We start from the raw sequence: 27,960 nt of genomic DNA on the forward strand, positions 1-27,960 counted from the left end.
AAATCTTTGCTACTGGGGAGGCCCCTGGAAAAAAATATTTTCAGACGGGGGTCGGCGGCCAAATTCATATAATTTTTGGGGGTCCTTGACATGAAAAAGGTTGAGCAGCAATGACATAGAAACGGGTCTAAATGGGTTAAAAATAATCTCCCCGGCACTCCAAAGCCATTGAGCTCACGTGCAATCTTAAGTGTGCTTCACTTCCTAGGTAACCCATGACGAGGCTCACGTTTTTTTCCAGTGTGTCAAAACTCCGCCCCTCCGATACGCCAAACATCCTAAAACCAGCATTAAGTAAAAATAAAATAAAAAAAATAAATCATTTGTAAACACTGTTGGTAATGTTTAGCCTGTTTCCACCTGCCTTCCACCTGGCTTCCCTGCATGCGTCCCATTCCCCTCCCCCCCTGCTCATTCACACAGCACAGAGACAAAGGTGAAAGGTCAAATATCAATCCAGAGGTGGGTGGGGGTTTGGGTTGTTGTTTAACAAGGATTATGAACACGAGGTGTACAACGAGGTCTCTCTCTCTCTCTCTCTCTCTCACACACAGTCGTGCACAATGTGCACTGCACATATCTGACCTCCTTCTTGACTGTGCTTGTGTTTGTCACTTGAGAGCCCTACTCCTGATAAAGGCAGCTAAAGAACACACACTTGCCGCTCTGGTTACCTGACCTGCTGTTGTTCCTCTCCATCTTCCCCTGTCTCCGTCATTGTGTGTCTGTATTCTCTCCCCCCCCTCTCCTACCATTACCCCCCCCCCCCCACTACTATCCCGTGTCTCAAGCAAACTTGATTTACCGCTTGCACTCGGTTTGACTTTGTTTACACCGGTAAGGTTCGACTTTATGTAGATATTGACTATTAGTATCCGCCCTGCAGTACGGCTGCACAATTACTGTATGACTTCAATTATAATTGAATACTTTATTAGACAGAAACGCTTTACAGCACATCTTGAGAAGGAATGGACCCAACGCATTATGTGGCCTTTCATTCTTTCAAAATAGCGACGTGGGGTGCCCACATTTTGACCCACATTTTGACATTACAAAGAAAAAAAAGTCCTGGGCACTACATGCGGTAGTTCCTGGGACGTCTTGGGCATATATTGTGTTGAGTGGATAGTTTAGTGGAACCCCTAATGGCAGTGTTCCTGACTTACTGAAATGCATCGGCTAGCTTACTGTACATGTCTTTAGCCTGAGCACATGGGCTCTGCATGTGTTCTATCTACAGTAGACGACATGACGGCAGTTATGATGCGTGCAGAAGGGTGTGTAGAGGGTGTGGAGCTTTACCAAGCCAAATGTTATCATGATGTCCCTGATGTCACCATACTAGCTGAGCTACATATGACACAGGGCTTGGCTCTGGCTTTAGGGTGGACTGTGTACTTGGGAAATATTTTGTGCACAAGATACTGTCTGCAACATCACATTTACATGCAGTCAAGACAGACAAGCTCACAATTAGAGATGATCCGATACAGGCCGGCCTAGCGGTCCGGGCACCTAGGCTGGTAATCCAGCCTCACAACCTCTGTCCCTCAATCCATCGCTGAGTGTGTGTGTGTGAGTGAGTCAGTCAGGGTGTGAGAGTGACAGTCAGTCAGTGTGTGTGAGAGTGACAGTCAGTCAGTGTGTGTGAGAGTGACAGTCAGTCAGTGTGTGTGTGTGTGTGTGTGTGTGTGTGTGTGTGTGACAGTCTGCCACACACACACAACAACACAGAACACACATTGCCAAACGGGTAACCTCGCGTCACTGGGCTTTCCACCTCGGAGGAAAGCCTGGTCTGTGTTACAAATTTGCCATCGTATCGTTACGTCATGTTGTAGTCATTGTCATTGAATGGTTGGTACATGAAAGCAATAAAAGCGTGCTTCGTTCTCTCGTAGCCTTCCGGCTTTTATTTGGAAAAATCGGTTCGAGGGAAAGGAAGTTCCAGATTGAGGGTTTCCGGCCTGATGACTACAAAACAATGACTTGACTACAACATGGCGTAACGATATCATCCGCTCCCGGTCGGATCATAAACCCGAAACGGAATGCTGCCCAGGCTACCAAACGGGGATTTGCACTGAGGTTGCTGCTGCTTAACACCGGCAATTTGGGCTGAATCCGGCCAATCGCCACCCGCCACAACTACCATTTTATATTGTTCAAGCAGAATCAGCTTACCACATAACGGATGTCTGTCTGTCTGTCTATATTTATACAATATGTGACTAAATTTGACTGAGCTACTGCCATTGGATTTTTTTGAATTTTCGTTTTTTCATGTCATATGAAAGCAGGGAATCATAGCTTCAAATTGATATATTGGTTGTTCAGATCGACCCACCAGTTTCGGATATATGGCTTATAGAGTAATGTCTTGCAGAGAGTTGAGAAAACAGACTTGAAAGGTTCACTTCTGTGGTCTCTAACGTTAGACCTACCTAGCTACATGTTTAAGCATTTATTTCATATTTACATGTCGATTTCAGCTCTGACACTTATTTCAGACATGCTCTAGTATGTGAAGAGTCTGCCTGTGCTATTAACTCATTTTGAAAAGCTGGCGAAAAGCTTGAATTTGCGCGATGGCAGTCTCTCAGTCAAATCTGGTCACATGTATGCAACAGTGGCTCAGGAGGTAGAGTGGCCGCTTGGGAACCCCTAATTGCTCCCGATGTTCAGGTTGGTGACTTGCATGGTTTCCTCTGCCATTGGTGTATGATTGTGTGTGAATGTAATGCACATTCCACAAGCACAATCATTGTAAAGCACCTTGGATAAAGGTGCTATCTAAATGCACCTTTTACCATTTTATGTTGGTAGCACTTGCTATATCCATGTTTATAATGCATTATAAACCTACTTATGGTATGGCATTATAATAAGACATTATAATCTACTCTACAGTTATTAGAGCTCATAAAAACACAGTGCTTTATAACCATAATCATTTAACACAGTATAGCTGATTATGAGTTATAATGTCAAGTATAAATGAATTGCAATCTGTTTATGACACGACATACAGTAAGTACGTATAAAATACAATATAACACATTATACAGCATGTTATAATGACTGGGTTGCATTGGGAGCTCATGTACTTAATGTCAATACCACAACCTTATCCATTTTTTTAAATTCTGTATTGGAGGCACCTTGCCTGAAACGGCTCTGAGTTTGAGCAAAGTACAACAGAGTGTGCAGTGATTACAGTGTAAGAAGTCATTTTCAACACACCCCTCCAACATCATTTTATCCTGCTGTCCACCAACGCAGATTATTGTGGTGATGATGTGTGCGTCTTGGTTACTGTGTGTGCAGCCCCGCGCTAAACCGAGTACAATATCTGGCCACGATGATGGAGACTGGTTATTTCTCTCTCACGTGGTCTCTTGACCTGCCCTCTTTCTCCCTCTTCTTGTGAGCCTCCCTTGTGACTCTGTGTTGTTGACCGGCAGCAGCGGCGGCTGTAAGTCCTGTTCAGAAGGGGTTGGGGTGAGAGAACGTGTACATGGGATGCTTTTACTCTACTGTACATACTGTAGCCCATTTTGTTCTTAGACTTTTAGACCACTGCTACTTAACCCTTTTTGACCTGAGATCAGATTCTAAAAATGTCTTCTACATCCTGACAGTTCTCTGAAAAAGCTATGTTTCTATGTCAGTCGTTCTTCGATTTTTCAAAAATAGCAGACCTACAAGCTCGTAGCACGCCACTCGGTGGCGCGCTATGAGCTTGTAGATCTGCTATTTTTCAACATAATGCTAACACCAAAAGGGGTTCCCGCCCAAAATGGGCTTAGAGCCAAAGGGGCTATATCGCGGGTCATAATTTGTAGCCGTAGGATGCCAGACCAGCGATATCGTGGGACGCAGGTCAAAAGCTTTATATCTAAATCGACCGGCTAATACTAAAAACAAACCTGTGGTGCTGTCCAGGTTGCTAGGAAACGCCTACGTCGTTCCCAGCACAAGGAGGAATGCGCGCGCACGCCATAGACACCCTTTGTTGCCTTTTCTCTCTGAAAAATGGTGCAAAGTCTGTAGTTTTGTCGAATCCATCCGACGTTTGAATGTGACTTTAGGGTAAAAGCTAAGCTAGGAAAGCTAAGCCATGTTGGCCCCTGCTAACACAACTTGCGTGTCTTGTGTGACCCGGATGAAAATGTCTAGTCACCAGATAATTTCTCTGGCACTGTGCGGTATCTTGAATGAACACTAGGTGGCAATAAGGCCAAGGTTAAATGCGCTTCACAGTGTACTTCGTATTCACCTACACACACACACACACTGCAATGGCGGAACACCGTCCATTACACATTATTCATTCCACACAATACGCATTCATTCACACAATCGATTGTGGAGGCCATGCAAGGCAGAAGGCACCGACCGACCTGCCCACCGGTAGGGCTGTCAAAAATGATTACAAAATCGTCTAATCGCAATTATTTGAAATAATCACAATTGTTTTTGCATAATCGTCATAATCTTCGATTAAAAAAGAAGCGGAAATAGCAGATCTACAAGCTTACAACGCATCACGACTCAAAGTGACGCATTGTAAGCTTGTAGATCAGCTATATCCGCTATGTTATAAAATCATGAAATATATTGTCAGTAATTTCTTAGTACATTTAAGTTATTTGTCATATCTGCCCTGTGCAATGCTTGATTACGAGTCCTTCTGATATAAAACAAATTACGATACCTTAAAGTCAATCTGAAATTAAATTCTTATTCATATGTTGTCCAATGCTCAACGCTAGGGATGCTCCGATCAGGTTTTTTTGGGACCGATCACCGATTGTTTTTCTCATGATTGTCGTTTGTCGGACCAATGACTAGTCTGAACTACGTACTGCACCGCAATCAGAGGGAGGAGGGGCGTTACCGTGTCTATGCTCGGACGCAAAATAGATTCATGCGTACCGTGTGTGTGTTCAGCCTTATAGAAGTACTGTGTGTGCTGGCCTGTGTGTACTGTGATGACTTCTCTCCTCTGGCTTTGGTCCAGCTGGGACATAGGATGGAAGGAAAGGAGGAAGGGAGCTCTCGGAATCCTGCATGGAAATTTGGGAACTGAGGGATCAGCCAAAATAATCTCCCCTGGGTGCGGTTGTTTTGGACTCTCGGCTACTCGTGTGTGTGTGTGTGTGTGTGTGTGTGTGTGTGTGTGTCTGTGTCTGTGTGTCACAGCCGACACACCCCACTCAGCCCACATGACATTTTAAGCTCTTCCAAGACAGAGAGAAGGGTAGGAAATTAACTGTGAGTCTTTAATTCTCCGATAGCTGTTAAACTGATTGTGTGTGTGACTGTGTGCGCGTGCTGCACACCCGCCTGGCCATTGAGAATGATGTAACCTCTGTCTGACTTACTCCATGCCAAGAAACAGCTGCACGCACGCACGCACGCACGCAGAATAGTGTCAATTATAGTGTCCCTGTTATGTGAATGTCCCTCTCTACTCTTTAAGCTTGTCTCTATAGTTGACCCCCCCCCCCCCCCTCCATCTTTCCCTCTGTCACTTGCTCATTATGGCTACAAAGCCATGGTTGCTCAATCTACCTGCTGACCTCTTGCATGACACAAGAGGATTTACTGAAACCCAAAACAGGCTCAGGGCCCAACAGTCCACGTTAACCCTTGTTTAAGCTCCACTCTGCTCCAGCAACTTCTGCTACTGTAAGTCAACCACTTTTAAAGGGGACCTAGTATACTCATTATTTTATTGATACAATATTATATCAAAAGTATGACTTTAAATGTGCAAATGCTCATATAGGCCTTTGCTTACATTCAGTTCTGTCATTTGTTATTTTAAGCCTATACATTGTTAACTTTTAAAACCGTGTCATGTTAGAATACAAAATAGACGTCGGGCTCGGGTCCAAATGGGTTAAAGAACATGTTAAAGTGAAAGTATTCTCACAATGCAATGCTGCCTATTAGTGGTTTAATCTAGACTACACTTGCTCTCAAAGCAAATGCCCACAAGTTTAGACATTAAAGGGGCATTCCACTCATTTTCAACATTTTACTATGTCATTAATATACCATAGAGCTGTTGTGTGGAAATAATAAAAAAGTTCCCCCATTCTGTGTTTCCTAGAACTAGAGGTCTGAAAAAATCATTAACATGGTGAAACACATCTTGATGATGTCATCAAGATGTGTTTCACCATGTTAATGATTTTTTTCATAATTACAGTTCTAGGAAACACATAATGGGGGGGCTTTTATATTATTTCCACACAACAGCTCTAAGGTATATTAATGACATAGTAAAATGTTGAAAATGAGTGGAATTCCCCTTTAAGTCTCTTTTCGTGTTTTAAGTTAGTTTGGTAATACTTGCTTGAAGTTTGGTTCAACTGCAGTTGCTGCACTATATAGAAATTCATTATTTCAATGAATTGTAGAGGGAGGTTTTTGGATGGAAAAAGTGAGGCATTGATAGAGTCAAGAAGATGGAGGAAAAGAAAACCTCCTCCATACTTTCCCAAGGCCATGGGTGGATGACTGTGGCATTATCGGGCACTATTAGGCATATTTCCAATGCACCTCTGTCTCTTGAATGTAGACTGGACCTCTGACTCATGGTATTATGTGTGTGTGTGTGTGTGTGGGGGGGGGGGGGGGGGGGGGCATGCACGTGAGGACAATCTCTTGACTGTGGTCACTATTCATTCACATTCTTTGTGCTATTCTGTGAAAGACCCAACATGAATAATAGAAGTGAAAGGGAATTGTAGGACTCTGAAAAGCCATGGGGGCTGTTTGGTTTTGGTTGAAGGTACAATGAGATTGAAGAGTGCCTGGCTCCATGCCTGGATGACATCTCATAGTGCAGTCAGTGGTTCCGAAACCTTTTAGCCCGTGACTCAAACTAGTGAAAATATCAGATCTATAACGCGTCGCTTCGCGCTGCGTTGTGAGCTTGTTCTTAAAAGGATCCCTGGCTAATAAGACAAATATGCCTTAAAATATTATACTTGCCCTCTACAAGTATCTTTGGGTTCATGACTCTACCCATAAAAACACCTCAAATATTGTATTTCTTTCATAAATAAAGAATCATTCACTCAATAGGGACTGCTCCTGTCTCAAGTTGATGATGTCATATATCTGTCATATGTGGTCTAGCCCTATGGAATGTATGGACTGCATATGCTAATAAAAATCTACTTAATACTTCCTAAGGATAATATGAGCATCAAAGCAATATTTTAAATACTTTTTATTAGCACATATAATAGGGCTGGACCACACATGGACTTATGACATCAACATGCGACAGGAGCAGTCCCTATTGAGTGAAAGTTTCTCTATTTATGAAATAAATCAAATATCTAAGGTTGTTTTTTAATTGTAGTTATAGAGAGAAAGTATAATGTTTTAAGGCATACTTGTCTTATTATTAGCCAGGGTTCCTTTTAAACATCTGTTTTCTAATTAATATGGCATTTCTTAGATTTTTCTCTTATTTCTTCATGGGATTATCAGCCATATGGTTATGGCTGAGTCATGTTGACAGGAGCGTGACGACGTAGTGTGAGTGACGTCAGAGGGCCGCCTGCCAGGCCAGCTGGCCGGCACATCCTCCCGGGAACCCCTTTTGGTGTTAGCATTATGTTATGCTTTAGCTATTGAAAAATAGCAGACCTACAAGCTCATAGCGCGCCACCGAGTGGCGCGCTACGAGCTTGTAGGTCTGCTATTTTTGAAAAATCGAAGAACGACTGACATAGAAACATAGCTTTTTTTCAGAAAACTGTCAGGATGTAGAAGACATTTTTAGAATCTGATCTCAGGTCAGAATGGGTTAAGCCATTGAGACAGTTCTGTGTCAGTGGTTCTCAAACCTTTTCATGTCAAGGACCCCCAGAATTATAGTCCTTAACCGTTCTAATGTATGAACACCAAATTAGGTACAGTGTGTGGGTAATGCGATATAGATCACATTAGTGTTTGATAAGCTTGGGAAGGGCACAAAGTTAATATTATTAGGTGCGGAGAATTCCATGGGGGGCGCCTGTGTATTCCTGGAACTTGCATAAATACGTCTCTGTGTGGCTGAGAGTAGACACGCACGCACGCACACACACGGCGCACGCAAATTGGTTTTGACATGGCAGCAGCGCCCTGGGCGGCGACGTGGCGTGTGCGCAGTAGAGACGAGTTCAACTCTGGCAGGCGTTTGCGGGTGTTTACGCAGCTCTATAGGGATTTTGAATGACACGCACGCGACCCGTCGTGAGACAGTTAACCCATTTTGGGCGGGAACCCCTTTTGGTGTTAGCATTATGTTATGCTTTAGCTATTGAAAAATAGCAGATCTACAAGCTCATAGCGCGCCACCGAGTGGCGCACTACGAGCTTGTAGGTCTGCTATTTTTGAAAAATCGAATAACCACTGACATAGAAACATAGCTTTTTCAGAAAACTGATCTCAGGTCAAAATGGGTTAATCGAGGCGATGTTTTAGTTTTTCATGGCATGCGCCGGCTAGCCGCTATTGTAACATTGTCCTTGACGTGCGAGTGACTACAGCCTAGGAGTCACAGGACATCTGTAACGCACCCCCCACCACGTTTGACGTGATAACGAGTTACGTGCAAACATTGCAAAGTTGTCGCTATGACATCGGGGAGGAAGCGAGAGTGAATCAATCCATGGTACTTATCAGTGTGGCCAAAGCCAGGCTAGAGGCTTGGGGACGGAGGCTTGAAGGTGCGTTCAAACAAAGCAGATATAATATTATATAATATGTTTCCAGTTGTTTCAGTCGCTTCACTGTGGTCGCGCGCAGGTCAGTGTTGGTTATAAAAGAAGAAGAAGAGAAGTCCTGTCGCGCCAGCTCACTCGTTTCCATGCAGGAGCTGTAGCTGTGTTCCCTCTCCCTAGTGGTGGAGTATATTCGCGATATACAGTTACAGTATGATGATTCAACTGATAGAAAGATTACACATGCAGGGTTCACGGTGGCACAGTCGGTAGTGCTGTCGCCTCACAGCTAGAAGGTCCTGGGTTCGATTCCCACTGGGAACGCTGGGGGCGTGTTCTCTCCTCTGCGTCATCAGTGTCCATACCCGAGGCGGGGTTGGCGAAAGGGCCTTTCTGTGTGGAGTTTGCATGTTCTCCCCGTGTCCCCTAGGGTAGGTACCCTCACAAAAACATGCAGTAATCCTGGTCTCTAAACTACCTCCCCATGGCCAGTCGGGCCGCCTGATGGAGGGGAAATGAACTGGTCGGAATAACGTGTTCCTTCCACGCGCTACGTCCGGCCGGGGAAACTCTCCCCTGTCAGGTGAAAAGAAGCAGCTTGGACTCCTCATGCATAGAAGGAAGCATGTGGTCAGTCCGCTGCCCTCCCTAGGTTGGCAGAGGAAGTGTAGCGCCCAGGATTACATTAGATAATTGACACTGGGTGAAAAAATGGGTTACAAAATTGAGTGTAACCAAACTAACCGTGCGTGTTCGCCGTGGTGGAATGTTAACAGTCCATTCCATCGAGTGGCGAGTGCGTCATAATGTGTGTCGGCAGTGGTGTCGCTGGGCCAGGCGCCAAATTGTATAGGCCACTGTTTATTGTGGTGCGGCTGTAGCCGAGGAAGCGGGGGCATTTTATTTTGGAAGTTTCAGCTTGAAACGCTGGCTCTGAAGTTTGTGAACCAATCAGAGCGTCGCATCCCTCCAGGCTATGGGTCCTCAAAGTCTGTGACTTCCTGCATGTGCAGTTTCGTCTGTAAACAAAGTGACAGAGAGACGTGGGGCAAAGCCAGGGGATTATATCTAACCTATACACAACCTATATACATATTTTAGCGTGATGATTAAGTTTAAAACGAGTAATACACTGTCTGGATGTCATCTTGAATGATATTAAAAACAGTAGTTCTTTAATCAAAGCTGTGGAGGAGGACAATAAAGCATGGGAATCAAACTGGTGAGCTTCATTTTTATTGGCTTTTATTGATGTGGGCCTCAACACGTCATCACGCAGCACGTTTTCGTTTTCAGGAAGTACTTAAAAAATAAATAAATAAATAAATAAATATATATATATATATATATATATATATATATATATATGGATTTTGATATAAAAAAAAATTGGCATCCATTGTTAGGTATGCCCATATGATGACCACAGATATGGTCTCACAGATATTTCACTACACCTTTAAGCCAATTTTAATGTAGGAGGATGCGTCATAAAATCTCCTGGGTGGACCACTTCTGACTTCTGACTAGGAATTGAACTGTTGTACAGCCAGAAAACCCCCCACTTTTCTTTAATTTCAGAAAGCAAAACACTACACACAATGCATCTGTTGTGGTGTGTATGTACTGGTGCTAGCATATCCGTGTGTCGTACGTAACTTCAAAGGAGGCTGACTTCATTTCAAACGCTGAAGAAGACATGCAGACTGAAGAGGCCGACTGGTGGCATATCTTTGGGTTCATGACTGACACTGTCCTGTGGAAAGTCCCCATGGTCCCCTGGTAATACTTATTTCAGTGCCAAGACCAGGCCAGGCACACCCAGCCTAGCCTAGCCCAGCCCAGCCCAGCCCAGCCCAGCCCAGCCCCAACACAGCCTGCTTCATTCCTCTGTGCTGTGTCCAAACCAGCTGTCCTTATCCTCTGTGGGAGGAAATGGCTTTAATTCAATCAGATTTTGGGTTGAAGTCAGTCACGGGTGGACCAGGATTTTAGTCTTCTTCACTTCCTAGTGTTGAAGCCTTGGAAAAGAAGAGTTCAAGGCAAAGTAAATAAACTCTCTTTCATTATTTTGTCTTTCTTGTACTCCTCTCTTCATCTTTGAGTTGTCTATTCAGTTTCTTGCCATTCACTAAATATACCATTACATGTGCAAAAGGCCAGTATGCCTGCAGCCTGATCCTTATGTCCACTGGAGCGGCTTATGGCTCCTTCTTGAATGTCAGCATGCAGGTCATAATTTGACTATATGACGACCAGTCATTTAATTGGACTGTCAAGGCGCAGGTTCGACTCGTAAGCAATATTCATGACGGCATGGCGGATGGCCGTGTGAGATTTAACACCCAGAGTTCATCCTGGGTCGTGTTTATCTGATGTCACATTCTGTGACATGACCGAACGATAAAAAGCTCACTTTCTCTGTCCCTCACCCTCTCTCGCTTTATCTCCCCATCTTTGCCCACTTTCTCACCCCGTCTGAGGAGATATACAGCTGCCAAATAAATCACTGCTAATATGGCACGGACACACACACACACACACACACACACACACACACACCCCTCCATCTATCTGTCACCTGTCAACTACTCCTTTATGTGACACCTTCAGTCCACCACCCGCTTTTCTTGCCCTCCTGGTGTGTGTGTGTGTGTGTGTGTGTGTGTGTGTGTGTGTGTGTGTGTGTGTGTGTGTGTGTGTGTGTGTGTGTGTGTGTGTGTGTGTGTGTGTGTGTGTGTGTGTGTGTGTGTGTGTGTGTGTGTGTGTGTGTGTGTGTGTGTGTGTGTGTGTGTGTGTGTGTGTGTGTGTGTGTGTGTGTGTGTGTGTGTGTGTGTGTGTGTGTGTGTGTGTGTGTGTGTGTGTGTGTGTGTGTGTGTGTGTGTGTCCATCTATCTGTCAACCGTCAACTACTCTTTTATGTGACACCTACACTCCACCACCCGGTTTTCTTGCCCTCCTGCTGTGTGTGTGTGTGTGTGCACCCCTGCATGTAAACACACCAGGCATGCTCGACAACCCTCTACTTCCTCTCTCTCTCTCTCTCCGTCTCTCACAGTCACCTCCTCTTCCTCTTCCTGATCTGTTGTTTTCACTTCTTTCCTCGACTTCTCTTTTCATTACGTGATGAATGTGAGCAAGTGGACGCCTTGGAGAAAGCCTAACTTTTTCCGGAGGAAGGGGAAGCTGGATAGCGGTCCTGCTCTGGGTGAGTACAGTCTCGGGGACGCCGATCACACGAGTGGAGCAGTTTGAACACGTTTTGAAAAGCAGAGCAATGCAAATGGACTCTTGGTGCACAGGTGCAAGATGAACAGAAGATCGGCACGATGAAGAAAATAATAGACTTGGTACCACTAAGTTTATCGTGAGATCCATCTGAGTGAGAACCCAGGAGGTTTTTGTGATGGGGGGGTGGAGGGGACTCGCAAAGCGGGGGGGGGGGGGGGGGGGGCTCTGGGGTTTTTCCTGCAGAAAGCATTGGGAAATGACGGTACAGTTTCAGCCATTCAAATGCAAAATGCAATGCCTACTGACATTGATTTGATGACTGAAGCTGAATGTAAGACCCATCTTTAACCCATTTTGGGCGGGAACCCCTTTTGGTGTTAGCATTATGTTATGCTTTAGCTATTGAAAAATAGCAGATCTACAAGCTCATATGAGCTTGTAGGTCTGCTATTTTTGAAAAATCGAAGAACGACTGACAGAAACGTAGCTTTTTCAGAAAACTGTCAGGATGTAGAAGACATTTTTAGAATCTGATCTCGGGTCAAAATGGGTTCATAATTATTTACCATTAATTATTTAAGTGAACATCTCCGTATGATTTCATGCACTGGGGGGTCTGGGATGATGTAAGTTCCTGGTGAATTTAGGGGGTATATGACACCACATCCAGGACAATCAATGCAGGGGATTCCTGCAGGATCCAGGAGTGTTGGCAGCCCTGTAGTAGGAGGAGAAGTGTAATGGTGTGTGGACTCTATTATTGTTGAGTTGGACAGACTCGCCAGCCATGTTGTGGGTTAGAGACTGAAACTAAACTTTGTCTTTATCCACCGGCTAGACCTTTAAAGTATTAAGGTACCTGCACACTGCTGCGCTTTTCGGATTATTAGCAGCGTTTTTCCGCCGGTTTTCCGAAAAACGCGTCCCAGTCTGCAAGGTCCTTTACCGTCCTCTTGCAAAGTGTTTTTGGAACAGAAGAGTCAGGGAAACCTGTGGATAACGGGTGGTGGCAGCTGCCAAATGTCTGTTAGTTGAACGTGCCTGGAAGGCACAGTCATAATGTGCAAATAATAGTAATAATGTGCAAGAGAATTACGCTCAACAGTTTGTTAGGTAGATTTGTAACTCTGAAGATGTAACCGTCTTGCTGCTTGTTTACATGCTGTACTTAGGCCAGTGACGTGTCACAATTATTACATGATCGCCTAACGCACACACCACACAGACTGTGGGTAGTGGGGCAGACAGGTCCTATCATGATATAATGTCAATACTGTTGATGAATGCATGTACAATTTATTCAATGCAATTATTTGAGATAATCGCAATTCTGCAATGCCTCAAATCATCCAATTGCCATCCAAGGCGTAAGAAGAAATGGCACCCTTTTCACATTGGCCTGGCTATTTGCACCACCAGGAGGCCACAACCTGACCTTCCCTGGTGGAGACCTGTGCCCCGAGGGGCACTTTATCTAGTTTTTCCTGTGTGTGTGTGTGCTGATTTGCTTGCTCTGTACCAGTAGCACCTCTGTTTATTTCAGCTACGCGCTCACAGCAGTCAACCGTGGTGTCTGAACTCTTCCCTCTGTTTTGCTTGGGGTGCGGGGGGGGGGTATAGCATTGCTATCAGACGGTGCTGTGGGGCGGAATAGTGAAAGGGAATGCCTGGAACATGTCTGGCTCTGATATAAACAAGCAGTGTGTGGTGGGATGGAGGCAGAGCGCTGCATCAAGTGGCAAGCTGCTGTGGGGAGGAAGGTGCAGCAGTGGATTATCACTGACGGGAGTCGATCTTTCATCAGTCATGGCTGTTCGGAAGGTGTTCCGCACCGTGCGTTCCAGTCACCATAACCCCCCCCCCCCCCCCATGGCGCCTCTTCTCATTCATATCGTGCCATCCTTCCCATGTTGTGTCTACGTACTGTTTGTGTGCGTGTGTGTGTGTGTTTATGCATTCTCTGTGTCTGAGGAAGAGGGAGATAACCAGAGGATGCCCCTCTTCTTTGCTTTCCAACGTGGGACACCTCTTGTGTTCTTTCTCTCCCATTGCATGCCGGGATGGTGCAGAACAGAGTGTTGTGTGTTCCTCTCAATATCACACCATGCATTATGACTGCCCACCCATGGCTTACCCTGTCCTCTATCTCTCTCTCTCTCTCTCTCTCTCTCTCCCTCTCTCTCTCTCTCTCTCTCTCTCTCTCCTCCCTCTCTCTCATTAGCAGTGTACCTCATTCTCTCCCTCCTCCTGTCTCCTCCCTCTGTTGCATTCTTCTGTTCTTCTCCCCCTCCTCTGGTCAAGGAGTGACAGCCGGAGGAGAGAGAGTTAGAGAGAGTTAGAGAGAGAGAGAGAGGCAGGAATGTGAGTTTCTGGTCCTGCGTTGCTCGGCCTCGGTTGATCTCGTCCCCTCTTCTCGCTCCGTGTTGTTTTTCCCTGGATTGGCGTTGTGACAGCGGAGGGGAGGCCGGGAGAGATGGCAGAGCGCGGGCTGAAGCTCCGAGGTAGGACCCTCGTTCAACCATGTGTGTGTGTGAGCGTGTGACACACAGCTGGGTGGCTGATTGCTGTGTCGCTCAGGTGACAGGTGTGCTAGAGTGCTCGGCATAAGTACAGTGGTTAATATTGACTCTTATGTGCATGTGGTTTCTCCTTTTTCCTGTGTAAACATACATTTGGTACTTAAAGATTCAACTGCATAGGTTCATAAAAGCTTTGATTGAATGAAAAGAAATGGCCGTGTTGTGACTAATGACTAACGTGAACAAACCTTTTTGTAGCCACACATTCACATAAAGCACATTTAGAGAAGTCACACTGTGACACATTGTCTCACAAGTTTCCAAGTGAAGGAAGAAATGTGTTGCATAATGCGTAAACAAAGCCATTAGTGCAGCGATGCAACGGTGCAGTTACATGCGTATCGGGCCTCAATTCCAATGTATGCAACACTATAATGGAATCTAGGTGGCTTGGCTAGTCCAAGTACTGTTTGAAGTTCATTTAAATTCATCATTTTTTGATTTGTGTCCTCTTGTTCTGACTTGTTCGTCATTTTTAACGCCAAGACATGTCATTCGCTGTTAACTCGGCTGCCTCTGCGTGGTGGTGACCTCGCCGGCGGCGAAGCATAATTTCGCAGAGCCCCGTTGCCCCCCCCCTAACACTTTCTCACTTCTAATTGCGCTAATGCATAATGCACACACCTACAGCTCTGCTCTGCAAGACGTGTTTTTCAAACTAAGTGCAGGATATGGGTTAATCCCCACAGTTGCTCAGTAGTGTTTTTCCCTGCAAATTCCCACATCTAGACTAGACGCTCGAGCGTCAACACGGCTCTGGGACAAGCTTAGACAAGTGACCGCTGCAGCAAGGAGGGGGGGGAGGAATGAGTGTGTGAAACGATGGGAAATTCTACGCATTCCACTGAGCCCACCACCAAGTCAAAATAGAATGCATCTCCACTGTCAAGTTGTAAACTAAACCAGCCGAGGAGTGCGTGCGCTCGTGGGCGTTCTTACAGTTGGGTGCCACCGATATTGTCCCTTATCATTTGACCCATTTAGGCCTGACCTCAATTTCTTTTTTAAATCCTTCTAAATCCTCCAGTTTTATGAAATAAATATTTTCACGATTTTTCAAAAATAGCAGACCTACAAGCTCGTAGCGCGCCACTCGGTGGCGCGCTACGAGCTTGTAGATCTGCTATTTTTCAATAGCTAAATTATAACATAATGTTTAAAACACCAAAAGGGGTTCCCGCCCAAAATGGGTTAACTGTCCTTTTGCGCAGATCACGCAAACCTCAGCAAAAAGGACAATATCCATGGCCTCCAACTGTATGTGTGAGATTGATTGGCGTGCTTGTGGGAGGGGGAGACTAAGTTGAAGTGTGAAGTGTGTTGTTGTTTTTTTTTGCCCCGCATCCTCCTCCTCGTCAGTTGGGACTGTCCGACAGTGTTTGTGTGTGTCCCTGCCTAAAGGATTGGCGTATTCCAACGGGGCAGGGGTGGAGCAGTGTTGACAGATGGGACAGCTAACAGCTGTTTCTAGATTTTGCCAGCCTCCAGCACAAGTCAACAAGGTGAAGTTCACTAGGGGGGAGTGTGGGGGGTGGGGGGGGGGGGCGTGACAAAGACCAGGGCAAAGCATGCGGACATTGGAGTGCACTGAAAGGCCAACCACTTGTCTTATAGGGCATCACGATAAGGTTCAAACACAGGCCTGAATTCAGCTTATTGAGCCTCTGATAACTAGAAAATGATAGTATGGAGCCAAAGTTAGCATTTCTGTAGTATACTACTGTATTCCAGTGGCGGAAAAAAAGTACTTTATAATATAATATTTTTATATTGAAGTTGTCAATAAATACTGCAATGTAGAAATACTCTGTAAGTTTAAGTAAAAGTCCTGGAATTCAACATTTACTTTAGTAAAAGTACAAAAGTAAAAGTAAAAAAACGGGGCAGAATTCCCCGTTTTCAAAAATGTATAGTAATCTTTTGAAAGTTGCAGATCTACAAGCTCACAATGTGACATATTGTGAGCTTGTAGATTGGCCTTCTAAAGTCCACATCGCAAACATTCTGTCATTTCTGGCTGTAGAGCTACAGGTTTTTCTCTTTTGGCTAGAGGCCATTGCTGCTCAGCTGTGTGGTTCTACCTAGGAAGTATCTATTTATCTAAGCGCTCATGTTTACGCGTGTCACGCTGCCGTGGAAACCCTCTGGGTTTGTTTGATTTTTCACTTCAGTACCTCTCTGGATCATCCCCCTCCTTGCCATGTGGTCACAGTGCGTTTCCACCTGTGAGCCCAGGGGAATATAGTATACCGGGTTGCGAATATTGTTTCCTTAGGAGATGATTTTAAAAACGTATTGGTTGTCAGTGTGGTAGGGAGCGCTGTGCTGTGTTCATTTGGACCGCAAGTGGTTATATGCCTAACCCCCAAACCTAACCCCTCAAAAAACTATACCTAACCCTAACCTCACAAAAACTACATTATTGTCCAAGAAAGTAGTCTGCAGTTGGAAATATATATAAAAAAAAAATTAGTCTGAGGTTGTTGGTAAAATAGCGGTAGGCAGCAGGGATTTGAACTCGTGAGGCGTGGATTCAAAGTCTAATGGTTAGTCCACTAGGCTAGCGAGGTGGCTGCCAGAATTGGGTTCTGTGGCTGTAATTAGAACGTGAGAAAGCCCCGCCCGCGAGGGCGTCCCACTACTTGCTGCTACTAGTAGTAGCCGGCGGGGTAAAACGACGCTCCTTAGGAAACCGCCTCCTACGGACACCATATTCGCATACCGGTGGAATGGCCAGGTGTAACGCTGAGGTTGTAGAGTTCATTATATGACCGTCTGACCCAGGCCCATGTCAAACTCCGCCTACTTTACCACACGTGAGGAGGAATGCACGTGTTCTCGCGGTCGTAGATTTCCATGAGGCACCAGCATCAGGATCCTCCAGGTTCTTTGCTCAAACATCAGTGGTTTTCAATTTCAACCAGTGGTCCTTGATGGGGGTTCCAGTTGGTCCCCAGCTAAATGATGGAGAGTTGGTAACAAATAGATCTCAATAGATTATAGATATTTAACTATTATAGATCTTTAATTTGTAAAATTAAATACGCCCGCCTCAAGACTTAAATTATTGTTAATCATCTGCATTACTGCTTAATTTATAAGAAGTCTACACCAGGGGTGGGCAACTGGCGGCCCGGGGGCCACATGCGGCCCCCACCTTCACTTAATGCGGCCCTCATGTTAATATCAGAATACTGATATAGTATTGATTTCAGCTGTTACAATTCCAAACCCGCTTTAATTACTTCATGACTAGTATTAAATGTCTAGTAGGCCTACTTAATGACTAGTATTAAAATGTTATTGTCTTTGAGAGAAAGTTAACATAACTATATTTGAAATTCAATAAAAAGGTTACTTTTCAGGTTTTCAATTCAAATATAGCAAAAATAGCCGATCTACAAGCTCAAAACGCGTCGCATTGCGACGCGTTTTGAGCTTGTACATCGGCTATTTTTGCTACGACAGTAATATGCACTGTGGCCCCTCTGGAGTGAAATATATTGGCCCTTTCCATCGTCAAAGTTGCCCACCCCTGGTCTACACAATTGGAGAATGTAGAAGAATTGTTATTTTGATCAAGGTTTGCCTGTTACCTCTCCTCTGGTACCACATCAATACAGCATGAAGTTGTGGACAGAATCCTAAACGACGACAACAACATATTCAAAGTCTTGGGTCTGAGAGGCTACTGTAGATCTCATTAAATGGTGGTCCATGGCTCACATGCAGACTAATGGAGCTTGAAATGAAAAGGGTTGAAACCCCCTGTACTGTATCATGGAATTCCCACTACAGGACACTGTACTGTATCATGGAATGGGTTGAAACCCCCTGTACTATATCATGGAATTCCCACTACAGGACAGGGAAAATCAAAACAGAAATTGTTCACTGATGCAAAGGAAAACAGTTTCTTTTTTTATTGGCTTGATCACAATGAACCCATTTGTCTCTTTAAACCTTTCTCAGTCCAAGTAACGTGTGTGTGTGTGTGTGTGTGTGTGTGTGTGTGTGTGTGTGTGTGTGTGTGTGTGTGTGTGTGTGTGTGTGTGTGTGTGTGTGTGTGTGTGTGTGTGTGTGTGTGTGTGTGTGTGTGTGTGTGTGTGTGTGTGTGTGTGTGTGTGTGTGTGTGTGTGTGTGTGTGTGTGTGTGTGTGTGTGTGTGTGTGTGTGTGTGTGTGTGTGTGTGTGTGTGTGTGTGTGTGCTCACTGTGCTGTGAGATGACGCCACTGGGATTTCTCTTCCTGATGTGATTACTACTTCCCGTTTGGCTGCTGAGGAAGTGAAAGTTTCCTCTCTTGGCACATTAAATGTATATGCCTGTCTGTGTATGTCTGCAGGTGTGTCCGCAGGTGTGTGTGTAATTTGTCTCATGAGATGTAATGTACTAGTGTGTGTCCTGTCCACAAGTAAACTGCACACACGCGCGCATGCACGCGCAGTCGCGCACACACAGGGCGGCATTGGCTCAGGGCGGCTCATAGCATCTGGATTCGGAGTGTACTTAAAGGGACACTTCACCCTTTTTGCAAAAATATATATGTTAATGACGTTTAGAAGATTTAGAACACATTCCTGGGGGTCTTTATGTGTGGTTTTAGATTTTAGCAATGAGTCCAGTGTCTCTGATGTCATCGACACTGGGCTCACTTCCTTCCTGGACTACAATTTCCATAATGCTTTGGTGCACTGCTCCTCCTTGTGGATAGGGGGAGGGCTGTCTTACTAGAGACAACATGTAGTCCAGGAAGTATGTGAGACCAGTGTCCATGATATCAGAGACACTGGGCTCACTGCTAAAATATCTAAAACCACATATTACACACATACAGACTCCCAGGAAAGTGGTCTAGATCAAGACTCTGAAGTTCTGAACCCCTATTTGCTCCCGATGTGCAGGTTGGTGCCTTGCATGGTTTCCTCCGCCATCGGTGTATGAATGTGTGTGTGAGTGAATGGGTGAATGTAATGCATGTAAAGTGCTTTGTGTAAAAGCGCTATATAAATGCACCATTCCCGTTTACCATTTATTTTGCACGCACGCACGCACGCACGCACGCACGCACGCACGCACGCACGCACATAGACCCCTACACATGCACAAGTGCGTTAGTGCGCACACATGTCTCCGGCCCCCTTTATCCAATCATTCAGCATGACATTGCTGTACTGTGGAGAGAATATGTATAGAGTAGAGGGAGTTGGAGAGGGCAGTATGTATGTATGAATCAGGTGTATTGTCCCGTAAGGATGGTGTTGGGGGGGGGTGTGCTCAAGAGATCTGAGCCCATAGGGCCCCAGGGGCCCCGGGCTGTAGGGCCTCCCTATGGGGCCTTTCAGAAAAGAGAAGGAACATTGATATTGTGTTGAAAGCATGGCATAGCTATACTTTTTTTTTCTCAACGTTCTTCTTGCAACAAGGTTCTTTCTCTTTTCATGCTTGCCTCTTGGCCTCTGTCCCTCTTTGTATGTTTCTCTTTGTCCTGCTGTATGTCTAATCCCTCCCTCCCTCTTTGTCGGCATGTCTGCATGGCCATCTTGGCTATTGGTTATCGTGTGTGATTGATTGCCATCAGTTATTGGGCCTCTTATGAGTCCTACTCTTAGTCTCTCTCAGCAGAGGCGTATCTACAATAAGGCAAGGGCAGGCGTCCGCCTGTCCAAATCCATTTCTGGCCTGGCCAAAATCCATACAATGAGAAAAAAAAGAGGACAGAAACAAGACCTGAGAACTATTAATGGACAGCTGATTGGCCGTTGCGGTAGAGCGCGACCCTCAATCACCCATTGGAATGTAAATGCAAGCCTTTCAGCCTTTGTATCCTGCTCGTCTGGCAGGTATATCTCTTTGAAAACCTTTAGTGCTACGATTGTGCGCCGGGAGACGACAATTAACACATAGCTTGCCTGCCCAAAACGTAATTCCTGGATACGCCACTGGTCTCTCTCTCTCTCTCTCTCTCTCTCTTTCTCTCTCTCTCTCTCCCTCCCTTTCTCTCAGGCTCATAGATCTTTTACTCCTTCATTCATATCGCTCTGTTCTCTAAAACACCCTCTTGCTCTTTCTGTCTAAAAAAACAAACAAACACTCATGCGGCGGCATTCTGGACACATTTATTTGCAGGAAAGACATCGCAAGCCATTGATACACCACAATTATGTCTGCATCTCGTGACCCCACTGAATGAAACGGGCGCTATAGGCCTGTTACAATTATTACATAATCGCCTAATCGCAATCATTTGACGATTACGCAACAATAATTGCTTTTATCTCAATCGTTTCCATGCTGTGAGAAATGTCCATACATTCTCAGAAATAGCAGAAATAGCAGATCTACAAGCTCACTTCGTGACGTGTTGTAAGCTTGTAGATCAACTATTTCCGCCTTGTACAATTTTATTTTACGAAGCCTTTTTTGGGCGGGAACCACTTTTGTTTTTTTGTCTCCACCAGGCCGAAGGCATGGGGAGAGGGTATGTTTTGCACTCCGTCCGTGTGTGTGTGTGTGTGTGTCCGTCCGTCCGTCCGTCTTTGCACACACACTCCCTGGATGCCAACGATGAACCTCTGCCCCACATTTTCCAGAACGGCCTGTTATAGCCAACAGATTTTTGGAACAAAATGCCTCAAATCATCCAATTGCCATTAAAGGCGTATGAAGAAATGGCACCCTTTTCACATTGGCCTATTATAGTGCCACTAGGCACTCTGCATTTCCTCAACAAAATGAAGAAAATTGTTGCAAAAAACTAACAAACAAAAAAACATGTTTATATTACTCCTAAACATTTTGCCAAACATCTCACACAGTCCTATCCTCCTGGTGGAGACCTGTGCCCAGAAGGGCACTTTTTCTAGTTAAACTTATAATTTAGCTATTGACAAATAGCAGATCTACAAGCTCATAGCGCGCCACCGAGTGGCGCGCTACGAGCTTGTAGGTCTGCTATTTTTGAAAAATCGTGAAAATATTTATTTCAGAAAACTGGAGGATTTAGAAGATTTTTTTTTTTTTAATTTTTGAGGTCAGGCCTAAATGGGTTAAAGGCAAACGGAGCTATACGTCATAACGTTCCAATGTTCAATGCAAAGAAACGCTAATCGTAATTATTTGTGTGACCATTAATCGTCAACTTAAAGGGATAGTTCAGATTTTTTTAACTTAAGTTGTATGAAATACTTGCCATTAATATAGTGGTTGCAACTGTATTAATTGATTGCCCGAGTCCTGTGGTGGGAGTTCTGCTCTGGTTTTGGTGAAATATCAAGTAGTTCCGGTCATTTTGTGGGGGGCACTGGGGGCCACGCAGTGAAAGTAAATTAATCCACAAAACTAACGTAATTTGTATTGTTGACCTATTTCTAAAATATTTGTGCAACTTCCGTTCTATTTTTACCCCTCTATCACACAGAACTATGTTTTTTGTGTCCATATCACTACGCCCAAAAAATTGTTCCATGTGATAGAGGGTTCTAAGTTGAACGAAAGTCGCGCTAATATTTTAGAAATAGGTCAACAATACAAATTACGTTCGTTTTGTGGATTCATTTACTTTTACTGCGTGGCCCCAGTGCCCCCCACAAAATGACAGGCCGCGCAGGTGTTACACCCATCCCCTCTACCTGGTCTCTGCATCAACGGACACCTTTTCTACCTTTCTGTCATCTTTCTCTGTCTCTCGTCTGTCGCCATCTCCTTCTTTACCTTATTTTTAATAATTTATAACAAAGTGTGAATTGACCGGCCATTTCCATTTCTTGAAAGTATGTTCGGAGGATCATGAATCAAACACCACAAACTCGCCAGTCTCTCAATGCACACATTCAGACAAAATGTACTGTGGAGTGTGGATCAGTGCTTTTCAACCAGTGGTCCTTGAGGTGGTCCCCACCAAAGTGATGGAGGGTTCATAACCAAATGGACCCTTATAGATCTTAAACTCTTGAGAGTGTAAAATGGAACCAAATGGACCCGTCCCGTACGGGTCCATTTGGTTTCACTTTACACTCTCAGGAGTTAAATTATTGTTAAACATATACATTTCTTAATTTACAAGAAGTCTACACAATTAGAGAATGTAGAGAATTGTTATTTCGATCAACGCCTGTTCTCTCTCCTAATGGACGGTACCAACATCCATTCAGCATGGAATTGTGGACAAAATCTCACCCAACGACAACACGATATTCAAAGTCTTGGGTCTGAGAGGCTAAATGTCATCAAATGGTGGTCCGTGGCTCAAATACTGAATAAATAATGGGTCTTGGTATGAAAAGGGTTGAAAACCACTGCTGTAGATTGGAATGACTGTGTTCAGGTGTAGACTGTGGTGACTGGCAGCCCGTTCGGACGCTGACCAAACCCAAAAGTCCAGCCATTAAAACTAGATGGAATTTTTAAAAGGTAAAAATGTTTTGGAACCCCCCCCCCCCATCCATTATGTCACCCTTTTCACCTCCTCACCTCTCTCAACCCCTTGTCATCTTGCTTACCTCCCCGTGGGGTACATTCCTGTTTTTATGTCCCTACGACCACTACATGCACACGCGTGCACACACAGACACACACGCACACACAGTCACACACAGTCACACACCTTCACGCGCGCCGCACACACAGACACACACCACACAAACAAAGAAGCCAGTGACCCCGCTAGGGCTGGTGATCTTAGCCTTTGACCTTTTGTTCAGTTCATGGTGCTTTACACAGCATCTGGTTGAATGACAGTGGTTGTTTAAAACACACACACACACACACACACGCACGCACGAGCGCATTTAACGCTCCTCCACCCTCGGGTTTATTGTCTTCCACCCAGTCACGGTGCACACTGGGGCGGACGTGATTGTGCTCCGTTTTGGCCGTGTTCCCAAGGTGTTCGATGTGTGGAGAGACTCCACTTGACTGACATGACAGTGAGCTGGTCATATAGAAGGTCAGTGCAAGGGCACGTAATCATTTAAAGAAGTAACTAGACCCCTCCCAAAAGCTCACTCACCTGGAGTCTAACTTCCTGGATGGCATGTCGTTGGCATTGACTGAGGATTGACTGAATTATGACTGCATTTAGATGGCTGAACTGGCGTTATGCACCTTTTAAAAAAATGCCATCCTTCTCGGATGAACCGTCATTGGATTCCCGCGATCAACGAGGTGTGCATGATTTCTGTCTGTTTTTGTGGACTGCTGCTGACTGCCATCATGTGCACGATGTGCAAATACCTTTCAGAGCTCGTAAAGAGATACTGTATAGGCCTATTCTATTGTATTCTCATGGGCAAATCTAAGCGTAGAAGGTTTTGTTGAACTGATTTACTGACTGCAGAGCTGCCGTACGACCATGAGCCCTCTGTGCTTACAATCAATCTTACGTCAAAGTTTTGAGTTATGAAAAAGTTATGTTTTTCCATATGAGCCTTTCACATGTTTGTCTGCCAATATTGGTGATATAGGAGGTGTCGAATGCTATGAAAGGCTTTGGATTTGTTGCTGTCGTATTCTTTAACAACAGTCATATGATGGACTTGGAACACGTCTGAACGCATTGCTACTATACGTCGTCTCCAAGGTTCTGTCTCTACGGGGCCCTGGCTCTGATCCATTACAGGAGATGGACGTACGAGCGGCACTTCAAAGCACCTGACCCCTCTCTCTGCCGGTCACACAATGAGGCCTTATTAGAAAGCTCTGTTGGAGAGAACAAAGGAGGGCTGGGGAAGGAGGGAGGCAAGCAGGAAGAGAATGTGAAATATTTACAGTTGGACTGGGAGGCTCGGGGGACTTCATGGTCGGCCGCCGCGTGTGTGTGCGTGTGTTTAAATGGAAGTTAAAATGTTACACCGTGCCGTTTTTGACATTTTTCTTCTACATACGGTAGTAGGAATATTCTCCCATGACTGACTTGTCTTGTGTGAAATTCTGAAGTCTGTGTTGCAAAAAGAAGTTCACATTAAATGTTTCCAAAACAATTGTACATATGTTTTAAACCGCAAGCTCTGCTGCACTTCCAAATTACTGTACGAGTGAATTTTAACCACAATTGATCCTACAGTGGGATCCATACAGTGGGATCCTACAAAAAATTACTTTCACCTGTGGAGTAACTTCTATCGATGATGATGGTATTCCGGATGTTTGTCTGTCCTGATGAAGGTCTAATCGACCGAAACGTCGACCTAATAAAGAGCAACATTTTGGCAAGTGTCTGACAGAGTGCGGGACCTTTTCTTTGTTTTTCAAAGATACCCTTTTTAATGTATGCTCTATTGCCCTACGCACCTGCCACTAGCCTTAGCCTTTTGCTAAAAACAATTGTTCCGGATGTTACAATGCTGGCTGTTTTTTGTTCTAGTCCCATTTTCAACCAGGCAATAGGTTCACCTGCCCAGCAACTTACCTCTAATCCTTTGTTTTGTTGTCTTTTATTTTCTTCCTCAGACGAACACAATGCAGTACAGACGAAAACCTTCACGAAATGGATAAATGCACAGTTCTCCAAGGTAATCTAAAGCCGTTTATTTTTTTTTATTTTTTTTATTATGTTTTTTTTGTGGCTTTTATTTATTTTTATTTTTTTATGGAGGGACAGACAGTAGGCTGACAGGAAATGGGGAGAGAGATGGGGGGAAGACATGCAGTAAAGGCCGTCGGGATCGGGAGTCGAACCTGCGGCACACTGCCAGACTGGATTACCAGCCAAGGTGCCTGGACCACTGAGCCACGGCCCAGGCCAATCTAAAGCCTTTTACGGTTATTACTGTCATCGTTTATCCAGCATGGCTCTGTAGCTATTGTACACACTGCGCTGGTCCTGAGTATGATTTTGATTTACCTTGAACCTTATAGGCGAGCCATCTTTAAACTGTGCTGTCTGACCATACACACATCAAACACATGTTCTGTGTCTTGTCTGTGTTTAATGGCTGCCACAATTCTTTTCCAATGGGAGTCACATGGTTTGACCAAACATTTGTCTTTGGCTGTGATCTGCCCATCAAAGTAAAATGTTTGGTCAAACCATGTGACTCCCATTGGAAAAGCATTGTGGCTGCGTGCGAACATGTACAGTACATAGTTGGCCCCTGCCGTACCCTAGCCTAGGGGGTCCGCAATCCGCATATGTTCGTAGATGGCAGAAACATAATTAAGTTACAGACTGTCCATGTGAAGTTGGACATTCTCACGGGAGGGAGCCATGCTGTTGTTGGACCCTATCTTGTTTTTTGAGGGGCGCTTGCCTCTCCAACGTCTGGCTTTCAGACATGAAGTCATGTGGCAGCAAAGTCTATAGAGCACCGAAGTCTGACATCATTTTCACATCCTAACTGGGTCGCGTCCCCCCCCCCCCCTTGAATTCCCTTATATCTAGTCAAATAAGAACTGTTTTCCAAAAATAAAAACATGATCCCGGCGGTTTCACTCATATGGATATGAAGAATCAACTTTCTGTGAGAAATCGCTAATGTGAGTGCCGCCAAATGAATTTGCAAGAAACCTGTATCGAATATGAGTGACTGACTATCGTAAACGATACAGAGCCATCTGACAATATCACCGGTCCAGGGCAGTTTGTTTACTTCTGGACCATAATGCTTATATTATGAGACTTATATTTTAAGATGATCCAATGTTCTCCATAGAGAAATTACTTCCGGGAACCAGGGGATGAACGAGTGACGTCAGGACTTATGTCTCCCCCCCTCCCCCCGTGACGTACAAAAACAAACAAAGGGGCGTCCCTCACTTCACACAAGTGTGATTTATTTTTGCACTACATGCAAACGGATGCTTCTTCCATTTGCACACTTAGATGAAACGCCTCAGTTAACGCCACTGTGGAAAGTGTTACTCTGGAGATAATGGTTTAGGTGTTTGAGGTGCTGCAGCTTGATTACACCGGGGGTGAATACTTGGACGACATTCTGCTGAGGAGCAGAGGTGGTGGGATCCGAGTGCTGGCTATTTCAGTCCTTAAAGTGTATTTTGTTGGCGCTATTTTGGATGAAAAGCCCTCCCCAGAGAACTCCGCCGTTGTCTCTGACATGGACTTCCCAGGCTCCGGCCGCTAGTCATCTGTTGCTCATCACAATGAGGAGGAGAACACACTAGCTGTCACTCATTTCATGGATCCACACCCCTGCTATGAATTTGGGAATGTGCACAAATATTAGAATGTATTTAAAATTCTAAATATATATATTTATACAGTATATATGTTACATAAAGATTGAAAAGAGTACAATGTGCTTTCTGAAGTATTCCCATAGTGAGGGCTTCCGCTAGACCCATTACTCACATGGACAAGCTATCTGCAGAAAAAATTTAAATATGTTAAAATGATTTCACTAATCGGTCTTATGTAAACATCACGTATGGGGTCTTTGGACAACACAACACTCCCTCACTGTGTGTTGCCATTTATCGCTGCTGCCCTTGCTCCTTCTGTTTCAGTCCTTTGATAGTTCCAAATCACTCGGTTGTTACAGCGGAGAGTGTACGCAAATGTAAACACTCAGATTGTGTGCGCGGACACTGGACAGGATCATTTCTTTCTTTCAGTTTTGCCTGTCTCTGTCAAACATGGCATGGCACTGAACAACAGGTCCGTAATATGCTAAACCGATGTTTCTGTTTCTCTGAACATTCAGTTTATTTTGTCAATGTCAATGCATAAACGAAAGCAGACACTACATCTTCACTTGGTAATGACAGTATGCATTGTGATCTAATTGTTTAAGCAGGTAGGCACGTCACTTGTTTTTCACTTGTGATTAAAAGTGATAACCAGTGCAACAACCTTTTTATGGTTAAAAATAAATAATAAATATAAATACATTTTAAAAGTTGCCTTTTGAGTGCAGATTATTTACAAAATGCCAGTTATCTCTCTATCAGTCCATCTCTGTGTTATCTTGAATTAATCTTCATATGTTGTTTTGTTTGTTAATAAGACGGGGAAGACATCCATCAGCGACATGTTTTCTGACCTGAGGGACGGACGCAAGCTGCTAGACCTGCTGGAGGGACTAACAGACAGCACCCTGGTAAGTGTGTGTGTGTGTGTGTGTGTGTGTGTGTGTGTGTGTGTGTGTGTGTGTGTGTGTGTGTGTGTGTGTTACATAATTATTCATAATCATCAGTAGGTTGGGATGCTTTTTCGGATTTTAACGATTCCGGTTTCTTAACGATTCCCTCTCAACGGCCGTTTATAGGAATATGGACAGTGTTTCTTGGTCAATGCAAAGCCGCTTTGAAGTTACACAAAGGCTTTGCCGTGACATTTTGGCTGCTTGCGTTCAAAGAAAGTTGAAGCATGGATAGCAGCCATAGCACCTTCAGAATGTTTAATTTACAGAAGACGAAGCACTTTGAGACTGGAGAGGTCCATGCGTGCTGTGCACT

General features: G+C 44.6%; 1 protein-coding gene across 2 annotated transcripts in view; it reads left to right on the forward strand.

Moving 5' to 3' along the window:
* The window catches only part of utrn (utrophin), a 344,298-nt gene that overhangs the window by 5,697 nt on the left and 310,641 nt on the right, over nt 1-27,960 (forward strand). For both annotated transcript variants that reach the window (XM_079527087.1, XM_079527086.1), the window contains exons 3-4: nt 24,997-25,058; nt 27,510-27,602. In XM_079527087.1, the coding sequence (XP_079383213.1) occupies nt 24,997-25,058; nt 27,510-27,602 (155 nt within the window). The remainder of the gene's footprint in view (nt 1-24,996; nt 25,059-27,509; nt 27,603-27,960) is intronic.

The sequence above is a fragment of the Electrona antarctica genome (genome assembly GCF_951216825.1).
Source record: "Electrona antarctica genome assembly, chromosome: 17".
Lineage (NCBI taxonomy): Eukaryota > Metazoa > Chordata > Actinopteri > Myctophiformes > Myctophidae > Electrona > Electrona antarctica.